At 42.9% G+C, this 18,644-nt stretch overlaps 1 protein-coding gene across 1 annotated transcript in view; it reads right to left on the bottom strand.

Moving 5' to 3' along the window:
• The window catches only part of LOC311225989 (lactase/phlorizin hydrolase-like), a gene marked incomplete at both ends in the record, with an annotated part of 111,722 nt that overhangs the window by 31,593 nt on the left and 61,485 nt on the right, over positions 1-18,644 (bottom strand). Inside the window, one exon of the mRNA XM_084311371.1 lies at positions 12,168-12,266. Within this exon, the coding sequence (XP_084167497.1) occupies positions 12,168-12,266 (99 nt within the window). The remainder of the gene's footprint in view (positions 1-12,167; positions 12,267-18,644) is intronic.

Genomic DNA, 18,644 nt, shown 5'->3' with positions numbered 1-18,644 from the left:
ATACCATAGTCCCCTCCATACTCATAGCCAAGCTCAGGGACCTGGGCTTGGGCTATGACCTCTGCCAGTGGGTCTTGGACTTCCTGACTGGCAGACCCCAGGTGGTGAGAGCAGGCAACTGCACCTCCTCATCCATCACCCTCAACATAGGGGCCCCCCAGGGCTGTGTTCTGAGTCCCCTCCTCTACTCCCTGTACACACACGACTGTGTGGCTCAGCGGAGTAGCAATACAATCGTCAAATTTGCTGACGACACAGTGGTGGTGGGCCTGATCTCTGCCAACGACGAGAGGGCCTACCTGGAAGAGGTCAAGGTCCTGGCGGGATGGTGCCAGGAAAACAGCCTCTCCCTGAACGTCAGCAAAACAAAGGAGATGATTGTGGACTTCAGGAGGTCGGGGGTCAAGGACTACAGCCCCCTCAGCATCGACGGGGCACCGGTTGAGAGAGTCAACAGCTTTAAGTACCTCGGAGCCTACATATCCGAGGACTTGACATGGACCACACACATTAACAGTGTTGTGAAGAAGGCACGACAACGCCTCTACTTCCTCAGGCGCCTAAGGAAGTTCCAAGTCAGCCAGAAGATCCTTAAGAACTTCTACTCATGTACAATAGAGAGCATCTTGACCGGCAACATCACCTCCTGGTTTGGGAATAGCACTGCACAAGACCAAAGCAGACTACAAAGAGTGACACATTCAGCCGAACGCACAATTGGAGGGGGGCTCCCCACCCTCCAGAACATTTACTACAAGCGTTGCAAGGGCAAGGCTAAGAGAATCATTAAAGACTCCAGTCACCCGAACAACTGCCTCTTTGAACTGCTGCCGTCAGGCAAGCGATACAGGAGTCTCAAGGCGAGCACAGAAAGACTCAGAAGAAGCTTCTATCCCCAGGCCATCAGGCTGCTAAACGAACAATGAATGAACACTACACAACAACAACCACCAAACGCACATAGCACACACATCCACACGCACACACTCACTTTAAACAAACACACTGTAGCACCCACTCCACACACTTATAGCACACACCCACTTTAAACAAACACACTGTAGCACCCACTCCCCACACTTTATATTTATGGATGAAGGATTGCACTACAACTCGTACACCTTACTGTAAATTGTACCTAAAATTGTACCTCATCCCATTTCTGCTTTGCACTAGATAGTACTGTACATTAGTACACTGCATAGTATTGTGTATTGTATATTATATGGTAACTCAGAACATTGTACATATGTCTATACCGAACACTGTGACCTCATTTTCTTCTTCTAAATTCATGCTATATTATGTTATTATGTTATTTGATACTATCTTGTCTAGCACAGTCTCTGGAGCGTAACAGTAAGAAGCATTTTGTATGAAAGTATTCTGTACTTCTGTATGACAACTATTAAAGAACTTGAACTTGAACTTGAACTCCAGGGTCCCAAAATGTTGACATGTTCCTTTAAGATTCTGACCATGCTTGAAGTACCGGTAAACACTTACATTGAAGATAGCTTTGTAAAACAAAAGTTGACAGTAATTGTGCCATACACATTTTTGATAATAAAAGTTGTCTAGCACACGTTTCACACCATTTTTGGTTTATCTTTACCAAAAGTGACAGTAAATATGGAGGGGACCGTTTTCCATCGCTAAAATTTGAAACAAACTGAGGGGAATGATTTGATACCTTTAAGCACTTGGTTGATGTAGTTGTTGTAGTAGTGGCTCCTGTGTTCATCATTGAGATCTATAGGCCCTCTCTCTGAGACCCCGTTCTCTGTGATGATAATGAGTGGGTTTCCATACTCTTCCTTAATGAACTTCAGAATCCGTCTGAACCCAAATGGAGACACCTTAAGCCAGGAGGAGCCTGAGTCAAGCCAGGTGCGATCAGCAATTGTTCCTGCACCCCTGTTGAAGATGTAATAAAAACATGTAATATGATGGCCTTACTAATTAAAGGGCACTTCACTGAAATACAATGATGTATTTTGCACATAATCTCACAATGAGATAAATACTTCTGCACACAAAAGACTTGGGTAACAGGTGTGTCAGAGAGAGGTCACTTGAGCAAAAGGAGAAGGTCCTGCACACTGACTTTATATATCATGTTCAGACAACAGCCTCAATCCCGTTTGAGGGATCAAAGGTTGTCTGAACATAATAAATACATTCAGTTCTATTTTGCAAGCTTAAAACAGTGTGCAGGACCTTCTACTTTCCCACATAATCTCACAAACTTTTTTTTTTTATATTGAAATTCTTTATTCCGAATAACCTCTTGAGATGTAGCATCTCGTTTTCGATGGGCTCCTAACACAATACAATGTATGTACATTGGAGGAAAAAAACATTGGACATCGAAACAGTCTACAACAACAAAATCAACTGAGAAATGACATTACAAAATAAGTAAACCAACATACAAGATCACAAAATTAACCTTCCAGAAGCTTTGTGGTCCGGTCTTGAACTTTCCATAAATGTGTCTCCATAAATCCATTTAGTTAGATCCAGCACTGAATGTATCTTTTTTTTATCCACTTTTTCTCCTTATTTTCTATTTTTCTCCCATCCCAATTTCGTGTATCAAATTCTCCCCTCCCCTGTCCTGAACGTTGCTTGACTATGCCCCCCACTGGTCGGTTGTAGAGAGGATGGAAGCCTTGCATCACGTGTTCCCTCCAGCACACGAGGAGGCAGCCTGTCACATCTTTTCGCCTGCCAGCGCAGACTCTCATTGGCGTGGTGTAACGCATGGAAGGCTCACACTACCCTCGCCACTTCCTGTCTCTGCTGTGCAGGCGTCTCCCAACCGACCTGTAGGGGTCGCTGTCCACAACGTCCAATCCCCACCCATCCAATTCCATCCGCTGACTCTGCCAAATGAGCCAGTACGACGGCCGGCCCAAGCCGAAGGCAATGCTGAGACTGGGATTCGATACCGGAGTCTCTTGCATTGGTGACGAGCGCAATCTCCGCTACGCCACCCAGCCGCCCTCAGCACTGAATGTATCCTTTTGATGACAACAACTATTAGCCGTTAGCTATTTCCTGGTTGATTCCGGACATGATGTCACACGAATGCCAGGCTGCTCAGCCAATAGACAATACATTTTATTAGTGTGACCGCGGCTTTTGTAAGGTGCACGTAAAGGGCGCAACTTTTTTCTTAAATTTTTACAATCGAATGTGTTTTTCCAAATATAGAATATTCGTTGACAGCCCTACTTTCTACCCAAATAGAAGTTTGGTCAGAAAGCTCCCCTCTTTAGTTATCTTGGTTAAATTCTTCGGTTTTATTTTACGAGTAATTACCACCGCTTATTAGGAATGGGCGATATAACGATACTATAATTATCGCGATATATTTTAATAATCGATATAAAAAAATGTGTGACCTGCAACAGGGCAGTTTAAGGGGCCTTTCTCACTCACCTATTGGGATCGAATCAGCGCTCCCGGGGACGGGGGGGGAGTGTTCTCACTCAGACGGACACACCCCTTTTGGGATCGAACCGGCGCTGATTAGTTTTACCCCCCGCTGAACCTGGGACAGTTGGATTAGGTGGTTTCGGAAGCGGGCCAGTGGGAGCGGGGGGCGTGACACACACACAACGTCGTTACTGTAATGCTTTTCATGCTTGCTTGAATTATGGGCAGATAAAACCACACAGCAACAACTGGACAATACCCACAAAAACGATATTTATGGGCAATTTGAGAGTTCACAGCTCAGTGGATGAAAACATGAAGCCACGTTACAAACAGCACTTCCCTGGCTCGCATTAGGCCTGGCAATTTTGTTTGCCATGCTATGATACATTGGTTTCTTGTTCAATGCATTTATTTCTATTAGACCAGTGGTGCCCAACCAGTCGGCCGTGGTCGACCAGTAGATCAATGACATGGAATATAATTGCCACGAGCGATGAGATAATGTGCTGAACAGGCTAAGCTAACTAGCGTTAGCCGTTAGCTTAGCGTTTGCCACAATGCTATACTGTTATACTGGCATATTGCATTCACGTTAGCATGTAAGCTAACAAAATCAGCGCAGACGAGACTAAACTCAGCTTTTGGTGTTCAATTGTGTTGATGTTAGTTTTGTTTCATCAACAAATGAGAGGCAGAACACACAGTGAATGTATCCGTTTTGTTTATTGCACGTTCTTTGCTGAAAAATAAGTGCTACAGGCTATACTAGACTAGGCTAAGCTAACTAGCGTTAGCCGTTAGCTTAGCGTTAGCCCTGGGAAACGCTCAAAAGCGAACTCTACAACACCATCCATTCGTGATCAAATGGGGTGGGTTATATTGACAAGGCTTGACAACAGAGGTTCAAATATAACTTCATATTTATTGGTTATTTGTTCATTTTATATCAGCATCCAGTCTCCGCCGTCGTGTTAAGACATTTCCTGTTTACATTTTCGAACGTGACATCATCGCCTACGGCAAGCGTACACGCTCAAAAGGCAAACCGTAAACGGAACCCGGAGCGAACCAAGACGTGTGCACACAAACTAGAGGGGGGAGAGGGAGGGGGGAAGTTCGCATCAGATCTCGGAACGGGCTAGAATGGAATGGAAACGAGTAGGTGAGTGAGAAAGGCCCCTAAAACCAGAGACAGTGGACAGACTTGTCTTTCTTGCCTGCAACTTAAAGTAATGGCTTTGCTTGTCCAAATGACAATACTGACCAAATTGAGATTTATTTTTCTCTTGTCCATTTATTTAGTTTGCTTTCTAATTTAAAATACAGTTTGAAACAGTCTGTACAAAGTAGGCTATGTGTGCTAGCAGAGCTAGTCTCGTCACGAGTCACGGTGCACATGTGCGGTGGTTTGTCCACCAAAAAAGCGCCAAAAGATAGAAAAGAAACTAGCAGAGCCAGAACTGTTCAACTCCCCTGGAGCCACAGCCAGCAGAGAAGCCGGTTTACTTTCGCTTTCAAACCAGCTGCAGCCTGAGAACTGGAGTGTGAGGGGATGTAACACTAAAGATGGCGGCAACGACAAAGAATTGTTGCAAAATGAACATAAATCTGTTTAAAATCGATATCGAGTGATATGATATTGTTATCGATATCGATATCATTTTTGGCCATATTGCCCAGCCCTACCGCTTATCCTCAAGCATAATTTCTGATTCTTTTTTTGTGTTCTCTAATGTGTCAAACCAGCCCTCTTTTCTTGATCCTCAAATCACAACTGTTGCTTCCCTTGGACAAAGTTTGTGGAAGAGGGAACTGGTTGTATTAACTCAAACGCCACCCCGTTAATATCACTTCTCTATCTCTCTCTCTCTCTGCAGGTCTCCGAGCATAGGTGCTCCTCATCCTAGCAGACACTAGGGATTGCGTTTCACATCAGGGACAGTGAGTGGGCATAAGGGAAAATGGAGAGACTTGTTTGTGTGATGCGTGTTTGTAGATTCACTGGTGGAGGAAGAATCTGCCTCAAGCCTTTCAGTATTATGGTCAGTGATCATCAAACACTAGATGAAATTCCCCCAAAAAACAGAGCAGTGATCTCTACCAAACGGCTGCATATGACCTGCCATCCAGTGATACTTGACATGACCCACTAGCCCGTCTGAAGATCCATCCAGTGGTACTTGACCCACTAGCCTGTCTGAAGATCCATCCAGTGATACTTGACCCACTAGCCCGTCTGAAGATCCATCCAGTGGTACTTGACCCACTAGCCCGTCTGAAGATCCATCCAGTGGTACTTGACCCACTAGCCCGTATGTAGATCCATCCAGTGGTACTTGACCCACTAGCCCGTCTGAAGATCCATCCAGTGGTACTTGACCCACTAGCCCGTCTGAAGATCCATCCAGTGGTACTTGACCCACTAGCCCGTCTGAAGATCCATCCAGTGATACTTGACCCACTAGCCCGTCTGAAGATCCATCCAGTGGTACTTGACCCACTAGCCCGTCTGAAGATCCATCCAGTGATACTTGACCCACTAGCCCGTCTGAAGATCCATCCAGTGGTACTTGACCCACTAGCCCGTCTGAAGATATCAAAGTGCTCAAAAACTGTTGTTGCGCAACAAAACCTCTTGCAGCTGTGCTGTTTTTCTTCTCAGGGCAGCTGTGCTGTTTATTCCCCTCTTTGTTGTTTTTGAAGTATAGGATTTATTAGTGGTTCCATTTTTCTGTGTTTTTGTCATCTCTGTTGCAATTTTAGAGGGGTGCATCTCAAGTTTGCCTTGGACCTAAACTGGTGTTTACATTTTCAGCCATTCCAATAAGGTGAAGGCAGCCTAAAGCGTAGTGCAAAAAGAAAAGGTCAGACTGTTAAGGTTTGTTTAATTTTTGGTAGGAAGTGAACCACAGTTTAGTCTGTGCTTGTAGATAATCCAGTTCATATTATGAACTGGTAGGATAATGGACAAGGCACCACTCTTAGAGGAGGAGCAAAATAGGTACTGGAGTCGGCTTAGGCTGACAAACGGATTTTGGGGATGTTGAATTTCATGCAAAGCATACCTTGCAGGTGACATTTTCAGTTTGGACTACGTCATCTACTTTTAGTTGACGATTTTGGCTTCATAGCCAGATACTTTCTTTTAAATGTTCTTCCCCAAGTCTGTTGACGAGTATGGTAACTGGAAGTCTCTTGTGGAGCCTTTGTCCAAAGGAACAAAACAAAAAACAAAAACCTGGATAATGCTTGAATAAATGTAAATTGTGACCGTCGTATACTGTTTAAATATGAGTTTTTATTTTCTTCTATTTTTGTATTAGTTTTGAGTACATTGAAAATTACATTTTCACATGGTCACTATTTCTGTTAGGAGTTTGAAAAGAATGAACGTGTTGCTGTTCATCAGCAGTTCCTCCGTCACCAGGAACTCCAACCCTAAAATAGAACTATTATACTCTACAGTTCAGTTTCGATTTGTTAATATAAAATATATGTTCCTAAGCTGAATACCGGAGATGAGGCTAGTGATGATATCCATTGACTAATCCTCCATAGATTCCATATATGAACATTTTCTGAATAGTTCTGTTCCATAGATGGAAGTCTTGATGACATCACAAATTTAAGTCTGATTCCCAGGGAGACTGCTGGCTGTGTTTATAGACATTGATGTAACTGTCCCAATAACGGCACAATGTACATTCGATTCGAATTTTCCCTTAAGTGAGCTGTTGTTTCTGTGAAAATTCAAATGAGGCGCTTTAAAGGTTGCATATTATACTCGCTAATATAAGTCTCTGAGGTTCCCGAAACAAGTTTTTTGTGTGTGCTGAAAATACCACTCGATTATGCCTTCTATCAGCCACTATACCCCCACTGTTTCAGTCCTTTGTCTGGATGGGCTGTTATCCGATTTCTGTAGCCTTAAATGCAAATTAGCCATGTTTTTCCCACACCGCACTTAGCAACTGCTTCGACTTCCGGCTCCCACAATTCAGATCAAATCGTCAAACTAGGAGTTTCAGATCAAGATCCAGCTATTTCATATCCCATTTCCTGTGTAAAATGTTGTCGATGGAATTTTGTAAACTGTTTATGTGGAAAAAGTGTGTTTACAGGCCAGCCACCATCTTGAAAAACTGACATGCAAATCAGAGACCGTCCTCGCCATTTGATGTAGGACTGAGAGGCAAATCTGAATGAATCTGTACATCTAGAGGCAAAGTTTCTGAATATGGGCTGTGTGCAAAATATGCCTGGGTTGTTTTATTTAACCCGTTTGTGTTAGTCGGACCGTCAGAGACTCTAATGTGTGTGCACAAGCACTGAAAAAGTGAGCTTTTCATATGTGACCTTTTTAATGCTTGAAATAATTGAACTGTGGTTCATAACCGGTTTGATAATCTGTTGTGTTCCACTTACAGTGTCAATGAAGATCATAAATGTGTCCTTTTTGATGGGATGATGCATTGCCTTGAGAACTCCATAGTATGATGCCATCATTTGCATTCTACCGTACCTGCAGTGCCATGAGTGCCAACTGTCTCAAGTAATTTCAAATTTGTAGTAGCTTTTCATACTTTTTATACTATTGGTATCTATACTATTTTTGTGGTTCGTTTTTCAAATAAACTTTTCAACAAATATTACTTGTGAAGTGGTTTCTGGTTTGACACTTTTCGAGTCATTGGCATGCCATCGGTCCATCCTTAGTATTTGGCTACGTTACATCGTCACCACGGACATCTTAGTAGGCAAACGGGTGAATGTAATCAAACCGCATGTGATTAAAAGATAATTATCTATCTCATGACATTGTTAAATTTGGTAGGACTGGCATGACATGTCATACTATGAACAGGCCAGGGATGAAACTGGTGGTGGAAGCTCAAAAGTACATGTAATTGCTAATATTACTGAGCTTGCGCCATTCAGTTCGAACTGACAGCTGTGCTGCAAAAATGTCTCCAGAACCTGCGGTGTGGCCTCCCTAACTCAAATACCAAGAGGGGCACATTGCCCTGGAGATCGCTGTTTGACAGCATAAATAATTTGTGTTTTTTTCCTCCCCTATTGGATAAAACGGAATGTTGTCTACAAATGAAACGAATTACAGGTAAAGTAGCCCACTGATTTATTTGATCAGAGCTTGATATCCGATAACTGCACCACATATTACACATGAGAAAACACAAGCATAACTTTAAGTTAATTGGAATTGTTATATAACAGCAATTTAGAGAAAACAATCTGAAAAGAATCATGCAATGTGTGCCATTATTGAATCACTTGGCTTGTTTCTTGACAGTGAATTCAATCAATCTCCCACTAGTCTCTAGAGTGTATGACGGCTCCCCCAGATTTTAAGAGTATACGTCCATGTTGGGACTTTAGTCGAAGTGCATGGACTTATAATTTGCTCTCCATTGTTATGGTTTCTATCGATTTTCTGTTCTTTAGCTTATTTTTTGTTTTTAGGAAGCAATAAGACATAAAGACAGCCCCTAGGGTGGCTGCAATAAGTACCGCAAATAAGCTGTACAGTCCAGCCTCCGCATCATTGGGTGAGAGATCCATACCCAAGAAGCTCACAAAGTTATTCAAGGTAGGTGATGTGGTGGGCGCAGTAGTATGTGATGTGGTGGGCGCAGTAGTAGGTGATGTGGTGGGCACAGTAGTAGGTGATGTGGTGGGCGCAGTAGTAGGTGATGTGGTGGGCGCAGTAGTTCCTGCAATAAGAAAAAGGATATAATTAACATTTGAATAGATGGTAAAGTTTTTTCCTTTTGCCAAAGTACAGACAGAGTCTCAAGCGAACGCCGGTGGTCTCGCGAGAGGTTAAGCGTTGGGCCGTGACGTCAGTGGAGTCACTCCAAGCAGTGCTGGGAAGCACAGAATGGAGTGTATTCCGTGATAACACAGCCAATATTAACGAATACACCGAAACGGTGATTGACTATGTCTGTACTCAGGTAGAAGTAATAATCCCCAACACCAAAATTAATATCTACCCAAATCAAAAGCCCTGGGTAGACAAATCCGTCCGTGAGGCTCTGAAAGTGCGCACATCAGCATACAACACCGGGCTGGTGACAGGCAACATGGAAGAACACAAGATGGCAAGATACAACGTCAGGAGAGCAGTAATAGAGGCAAAACGGCGTTACAGGGATAAAGTTGAACTTCAGTTTGAACAGGCTGACTCTAGAGGCATGTGGCAGGGCCTCAGAACAATGACAGACTACAAAGGAACCCCCCTCAAACTGAACAGTGACATCTCCTTAGCAAATGATCTCAACTCCTTCTATGCGAGGTTTGAGGCTGTGAATAACAACACCAGCCTACAAACCACGGCAATGGGGGGGGGGGGGGGGGGGTCTGCTGATGGAGACTCAGTGTTCAGGGTAACAGAGCATGAGGTGAGACGGATCTTTAAAAAAGTGGATATCAGGAAGGCAGCAGGACCGGACGGCATCCCCGGCCGCGTCCTAAAAGTCTGTGCCGACCAACTGGCCCCGGTATTCACTGACATCTTCAACCTGTCCTTGGAACAGGCCGTCATCCCCACCTGTCTGAAGAAGTCCACCATCATCCCTGTACCCAAAAAATCTACGCCCGCTTGCCTCAACGACTACCGCCCTGTAGCCCTCACCTCCATAGCCATGAAGTGCTTTGAGAAGCTAGTGAAGGGCTACATCTGTTCCTCCCTCCCCATCAACCTGGACCCTCTGCAATTTGCATATCGCCCCAACAGGTCCACGGAGGACGCCATAGCCCATGTGCTGCACACAGCAGCATCACATCTGGACAAGAGGCAGGGGAACTATGTGAGAATGCTGTTCATCGACTACAGCTCAGCATTCAATACCATAGTCCCCTCCAAACTCATAGCCAAGCTCAGGGACCTGGGCTTGAACTATGACCTGTGCCAGTGGGTCCTGGACTTCCTGACGGGCAGACCCCAGGTGGTAAGAGCCGGCAACTGCACCTCCTCATCCATCACGCTCAACATAGGGGCCCCCCAGGGCTGTGTTCTGAGCCCCCTCCTCTACTCCCTGTACACACATGACTGCGTAGCACAGCGGAACAACAACACCATCATCAAATTTGCTGATGACACAGTAGTGGTGGGCCTGATCTCTGCCAACGACGAAAGGGCCTACCTGGAAGAGGTAGAGAACCTGTCACAGTGGTGTCAGGAGAACTGCCTCTCCCTGAACGTCAGCAAAACAAAAGAGATGATTGTGGACTTCAGGAGGTCGGGGGTCAAGGACTACAGCCCCCTCAGCATCGACGGGGCACCAGTTGAGAGAGTGAACAGTTTCAAGTACCTCGGAGCCCACATATCCGAGGACTTGACATGGACCACACACATTGACAGTGTTGTGAAGAAGGCACGACAACGCCTCTACTTCCTCAGGCGCCTAAGGAAGTTCCAAGTCAGTCAGAAGATCCTTAGGAACTTCTACTCATGTACAATAGAGAGCATCCTGACCGGCAACATCACCTCCTGGTTTGGGAATAGCACTGCACAAGACCGTAGCAGACTACAAAGAGTGACACGTTCAGCCGAACGCACAATTAGAGGGGGGCTTCCCACCCTCCAGAACATTTACAACAAGCGGTGCAAGGGGAAGGCTAAGAGAATTATTAAGGACTCGAGCCACCCGAACAACTGCCTCTTTGAACTGCTGCCGTCAGGCAAGCGATACCGGAGTCTTAAGGCGAGCACAGAAAGACTCAGAAGGAGCTTCTATCCCCAGGCCATCAGGCTGCTAAACGAACAATAATCGCTAAACGAACAATAATCACTATGCAACAACCATCAAATGCACACAGCACACACACCCACACGCACACACTCACTCAAACAAACAACACACTGCAGCACCCACTCTCCACACTTTAGATCACACAAACACACTTACACTTTATATTTATTGATAAAGGATTTGCACTACAACTCGTACACCTACTGTGAATTGTACCTAAACTGCACCTCGTCCATTTATGCCTTGCACTATATAGTATTGTATATTAGTACACTGCACAGTATTGTATATTGTATGGTAACTACGTCTACGAACATTGTACATATGTCTAAACTGAACACTGTGACCTCTTTTTTTACTTCTAATTTTTACTATGTTTTTATTTCATACTTATCTTGTCATGCACAGTCTCTGGAGCGCAACAGTAAGAAGCATTTTGTACAAAAGTATTCTGTACTTCTGTATGACAACTATTAAAGAAACTTGAAGGTAGGTGTGAACTATGAGCTTTAACTTTGTATAGTATGTCAGTTTACAATCTCTGAATACAAGTGTTCACATGTAAGATGTCTCCCTGTTTTGTAAAATAGATTTTGAACATATTCTCTACAATAATGGAACCCTTGCAATGAAGAACCATATCACTTCGTTTTGCAATTTTCTGGACAGTATGTATTTGCTGTTGTGAGGTCAATCTAAATCACTTGGAATGTGATGTATCACAAGAAAATAATTCAACCTCTACTGTCTTTAACTTTGAATGAACACCAACACACCTAACTTTCCAACCTTAGAAAACCATAACGTTTGAAAACATTGTTCCTCTGAAAGCTTCAAACAAGAGTTATACAGTTCTTCATCTTAGGTACTCGGCTGATAACGTGCATTTTGGATGTGGCCAAATGACAGCAGCCGTCTCCTATAAGCTGTGAGGCATCGTTATACCTTCAGGTTCAGGGTTCAGACACGGGTGGGGTCCTAATGCCGGGTCTGGGAAACCGTTGCAGGTGATGATGGTGGCGTAGCGGGCAGCAGAGTTCTTGGCTACACGGGGAAGGTTAGGGTCTGAGCGATTGATGTAGAAAAGGCCAAATCTCTCTGAAAACCCAGTGGCCCACTCTAGGTTGTCCATCAATGACCAACCCGTGTATCCAAAAACATTGACATCATCTAGTAAGTAAGCTGTGACAAGAAAACAAACAGCATCACCAATGTTACCTCACAAGTGATTAACATATGGTTACATTTAAATTGTTATTTGTAGGCTACTCATTGTTACTGTATATACTCCTTGTATGTTGTAGTAAATTGCAATACAGGGACTGTATTTTGGTTTTAACAAGATCACAGAATATATGTTGTCCGTTATCTTAGCCTACTGTTGTTGCAAATTGTCTTTCACATTTGTTCCAGCATGTACTACTCTGTGTATATTCAAGTAGTTCAAGGACAACCTCATACACTCACCCATCTAACCTCACTCAACAGTGACCCCAGCAGGAAAACAGGGCTCAACCATATTTTCTGAGTTAACTGGTGCCATTATAACAGGTGGTTACTAGCTACTGGCAGCCACTTCGCACTGGGCGCTTGTCTTCTGACCAACCGCGAACCCTCCGCTCACTAGCACCACGTGAACACGACAGTGAACTGAAAATGGGGGACCCTGATGTAAACAAGACAAACGTCTTTCTCTGGTCTGCATCCCCTTAACAATTGTGTGTATTGAGCCGTACTGTATTGTACCCATTCTGCAATCTGTTAAATAAAGTTTTCATTCATTCATTCATTCATTCATTCATTCATTCATTCATTCATTCATTCATTCATTCATTCATTCATTCATTCATTCATTCATTCATTCATTCATTCATTCATTCATTCATAAAGTCTAATACCACAGTCTTAACTAATCCGCCACCTGAAAAGGATCCAACTCAGGAAGCAGATATTTATTTTAGGAGTGAGTTTATGCCAAGGGGTAGGGGTGTAAAGTACTTGAGTAATTGTACTTTGTAGGGCTGTCTTAAATACTTCGAAGCTTCGAAGCTTCGTTCGATGGCACAAGCTTCGAACATTTAAAAAAAAAATCGAAGTTTAAAAAAAATAAAAAATAAATAAAAGTTTTATTTTTTTTAACTTCAATTTTTTTCTGTTCGAAGCTTGTGCCATCGAAATAACGTGTATCCATTCAACTAGCTGCTGTACTGCTATGGTAGCTAGCCTAGCCGCAATGATATGGCCGATCACATTCACGTTAGCATGTAAGCTAACAACAAGAGCTTTACTGTAGGTTTAGTCTCTCGCTTTTTGAGAGACATAAACTCTCTGCTCTTGGTGGTACATGAATGAATGAATGAATGAATGAATGAATGAATGAATGAATGAATGAAAACTTTATTAACAGATTGCAGAATGGGTACAGTGCAGTACAGCTCAATACATACAATTGTTAAGGGGATGCAGACCAGAGAAATCACTGTACATTGTGTTGATGACTCTGCACCCCCCCTTAACAACTGTTTGCATTGAGCCGTATTGTATTGTACCCATTCTGCAATGTTAAATAACGTTTATCCATTCAACTAGCTGCTGTACTGCTATGGTAGCTAGCCTAGCCGCAATGCTATGGTCGATCCCATTTACATTAGCATATAAGCTAACAACAACAAGAGCATTGGGTCTCTCGCTTTTTGAGACATAAACTCTCTACTCTTGGTGGTACATTGTGTTGATGACTCTGCACCCCCCCCCTTAACAACTGTTTGTATTGAGCCGTATTGTATTGTACCCATTCTGCAATGTTAAATAACGTTTATCCATTCAACTAGAGCTATACTGCTATGGTAGCTAGCCTAGCCGCAATGCTATGGTCGATCCCATTCACGTTAGCATGTAAGCTAACAACAACAGGTTTAGTCTCTCGCTTTTCGCTTTTCATTTTTTATTTGTATTTTTTACTTCGATTTGTGTGTGTGTGAACAATCCACTTTATTTATAGAGCACATTTAAAAACAACAAAGTTTACCAAAGTGCTGTACAAGTCCCACAACATAAGATAAAAAAATAAATAAACAAAATAATTTTTTTTTTTTTTTTAAATCGAAGCTTCGAATTAAAATCGAAGCTCGGCCCCGAAGCTTCGATTGCCAAAAAAAGCTTTGAAGGGAATACTTTACTGTTTTGGGGATTTGTACTTTACTCGAGTATTATTAGGTTTGTATACTTTTACTCAATTACATTTCAGAGAGAAAAAAACATACTTTTTACTCCTTACATTTAAAATGCAGAAGTACAAAGTACAAATCTTGCAGGTCCAACAATTGTAATTAGTATATTTGTTTCTCTGGCTGAACTAACGTTAATGTTATTAATCCTGCGGCCGCTCTTTATTTAAAAACAGCCAATCAAATCCCCATCAATGGAAAATTAACCAGCCCATACTCATGTTGATTGGTCCTTGTGCAAGACTAGAAAGCGGGGATCTTTGATTAAACACCTGCTATCAGAAGTTTTTACTTTGACTTTTTAGTACTTACATTTAAAAGTAGAAACTTTTAAACTTTTACTCAAGTGTGTTTTTAGCCAGATACTCTGACTTTTACTTGAGTATGATTTTGAGACGGTACCCATACTTTCACTTAAGTATAATTTCTGGGTACTTTTTACACCCCTGCCAAGGGGTTACTACTAGCTACGTGGTTTTAACCTTATTACACATTCACTTATTTTTTACTCTGACATAGTGTGCACTACATTGTTGACTATAATGAAATACCAATGTATTAAATCTCCTTAAATCCTTATGAACTGTCACCCAGTATGCATACAGACTAATGTTTCCCCCACAATGGATGTTGTCACTCCTATGTGAGTCCAATGTAACTATACGATAGTGTGCAAACAAAGCCCTCCCTTAAAATAAACCATGTCTTGAATGGTAGTGGTACAGTTATTCACCCATTCAAACCTGTATTTACTCTTTGAAATCCATTGAGTTTATCCTCATTTGCTATGTGGTAGGTTATTGTTTTCAGCTAACTTTCTCTCCAAATCTGAATAGCTTGCCATAATATAATGAACCACGCAGTCCACACAATTTGGAGAGTCAATAATAGCCAAACCTTTGATCCATACCTGAAAACCCATTGAGATGCATTCATGAATCATTAATGTAAGACTTGACAGCTTACCAAGAGGAATTATTACCATGAGTCTTAAAGGAACACGCCAACTTTTGGGGAAATTAGCTTATCTACCCTGGAGTTAGACAAGCAGATACATACCCTTTTCTTCTCTGTGCATGCATTAGGCTTAGGGAACAACCGCACCATTAGCCTAGCTTAGCGTCATTCACTGGAAGTAGGTGTGCCAGTGTAGCCTAGTTCCCAACAGTCACGAAATACACTCCAAAGTCTAACTCCAGGGTCCCAAAATGTTGACATGTTCCTTTAAGATTCTGACCATGCTTGAAGTACCGGTAAACACTTACATTGAAGATAGCTTTGTAAAACAAAAGTTGACAGTAATTGTGCCATACACATTTTTGATAATAAAAGTTGTCTAGCACACGTTTCACACCATTTTTGGTTTATCTTTACCAAAAGTGACAGTAAATATGGAGGGGACCGTTTTCCATCGCTAAAATTTCAAACAAACTGAGGGGAATGATTTGATACCTTTAAGCACTTGGTTGATGTAGTTGTTGTAGTAGTGGCTCCTGTGTTCATCATTGAGATCTATAGGCCCTCTCTCTGAGACCCCGTTCTCTGTGATGATAATGGGTGGGTTTCCATACTCTTCCTTAATGAACTTCAGAATCCGTCTGAACCCAAATGGAGACACCTTAAGCCAGGAGGAGCCTGAGTCAAGCCAGGTGCAATCAGCAATTGTTCCTGCACCCCTGTTGAAGATGTAATAAAAACATGTAATATGATGGCCTTACTAATTAAAGGGCACTTCACTGAAATACAATGATGTATTTTGCACATAATCTCACAATGAGCTAAATACTTCTGCACACAAAAGACTTGGGTAACAGGTGTGTCAGAGAGAGGTCACTTGAGCAAAAGGAGAAGGTCCTGCACACTGACTTTATATATCATGTTCAGACAACAGCCTCAATCCCGTTTGAGGGATCAAAGGTTGTCTGAACATAATAAATACATTCAGTTCTATTTTGCAAGCTTAAAACAGTGTGCAGGACCTTCTACTTTCCCACATAATCTCACAAACTCTGAACAGTTTTATATTGAAATTCTTTATTCCGAATAACCTCTTGAGATGTAGCATCTCGTTTTCGATGGGCTCCTAACACAATACAATGTATGTACATTGGAGGAAAAAAACATTGGACATCGAAACAGTCTACAACAACAAAATCAACTGAGAAATGACATTACAAAATAAGTAAACCAACATACAAGATCACAAAATTAACCTTCCAGAAGCTTTGTGGTCCGGTCTTGAACTTTCCATAAATGTGTCTCCATAAATCCATTTAGTTAGATCCAGCACTGAATGTATCTTTTTTTTATCCACTTTTTCTCCTTATTTTCAATTTTTCTCCCATCCCAATTTTGTGTATCCAATTCTCCCCTCCCCTGTCTTGAACGTTGCTTGACTATGCCCCCCACTGGTCGGTTGTAGAGAGGATGGAAGCCTTGCATCACGTGTTCCCTCCAGCACACGAGGAGGCAGCCTGTCACATCTTTTCGCCTGCCAGCGCGGACTCTCATTGGCGAGGTGTAACGCATGGAAGGCTCACACTACCCTCGCCACTTCCTGTCTCTGCTGTGCAGGCGTCTCCCAACCGACCTGTAGGGGTCGCTGTCCACAACGTCCAATCCCCACCCATCCAATTCCATCCGCTGACTCTGCCAAATGAGCCAGTACGACGGCCGGCCCAAGCCGAAGGCAATGCTGAGACTGGGATTCGATACCGGAGTCTCTTGCATTGGTGACGAGCGCAATCTCCGCTACGCCACCCAGCCGCCCTCAGCACTGAATGTATCCTTTTGATGACAACAACTATTAGCCGTTAGCTATTTCCTGGTTGATTCCGGACATGATGTCACACGAATGCCAGGCTGCTCAGCCAATAGACAATACATTTTATTAGTGTGACCGCGGCTTTTGTAAGGTGCACGTAAAGGGCGCAACTTTTTTCTTAAATTTTTACAATCGAATGTGTTTTTCCAAATATAGAATATTCGTTGACAGCCCTACTTTCTACCCAAATAGAAGTTTGGTGAGAAAGCTCCCCTCTTTAGTTATCTTGGTTAAATTCTTCTGTTTTATTTTACGAGTAATTACCACCGCTTATTAGGGATGGGCGATATAACGATAATTATCGCGATATATTTTAATAATCGATATAAAAAAATGTGTGACCTGCAACAGGGCAGTTTAAGGGGCCTTTCTCACTCACCTATTGGGATCGAATCAGCGCTCCCGGGGACGGGGGGGGAGTGTTCTCACTCAGACGGACACACCCCTTTTGGGATCGAACCGGCGCTGATTCGTTTTACCCCCCGCTGAACCTGGGACAGTTGGATTAGGTGGTTTCGGATGCGGGCCAGTGGGAGCGGGGGGCGTGACACACACACAACGTCGTTACTGTAATGCTTTTCATGCTTGCTTGAATTATGGGCAGATAAAACCACACAGCAACAACTGGACAATACCCACAAAAACGATATTTATGGGCAATTTGAGAGTTCACAGCTCAGTGGATGAAAACATGAAGCCACGTTACAAACAGCACTTCCCTGGCTCGCATTAGGCCTGGCAATTTTGTTTGCCATGCTATGATACATTTGTTTCTTGTTCAATGCATTTATTTCTATTAGACCAGTGGTGCCCAACCAGTCGGCCGTGGTCGACCAGTAGATCAATGACATGGAATATAATTGCCACGAGCGATGAGATAATGTGCTGAACAGGCTAAGCTAACTAGCGTTAGCCGTTAGCTTAGCGTGTGCCACAATGCTATACTGTTATACTGGCATATTGCATTCACGTTAGCATGTAAGCTAACAAAATCAGCGCAGACGAGACTAAACTCAGCTTTTGGTGTTCAATTGTGTTGATGTTAGTTTTGTTTCATCAACAAATGAGAGGCAGAACACACAGTGAATGTATCCGTTTTGTTTATTGCACGTTCTTTGCTGAAAAATAAGTGCTACAGGCTATACTAGACTAGGCTAAGCTAACTAGCGTTAGCCGTTAGCTTAGCGTTAGCCCTGGGAAACGCTCAAAAGCGAACTCTACAACACCATCCATTCGTGATAAAATGGGGTGGGTTATATTGACGCGTCTCTACAATTCGTAGCCGCATTTCTGCAGACCCCTCTCTGATTGGTTGAACTCCATTTTTGCAGACCCCTCCCATTTCTGCAGACCCCTCTCTGATTGGTTGAG

Source organism: Notolepis coatsorum, assembly GCF_963971535.1.
Source record: "Notolepis coatsorum genome assembly, chromosome: 3".
Lineage (NCBI taxonomy): Eukaryota > Metazoa > Chordata > Actinopteri > Aulopiformes > Paralepididae > Notolepis > Notolepis coatsorum.
The sequence above is the reverse complement of the archived record's forward strand: the minus strand, read 5'-3'. Positions and strand labels throughout refer to the sequence as shown.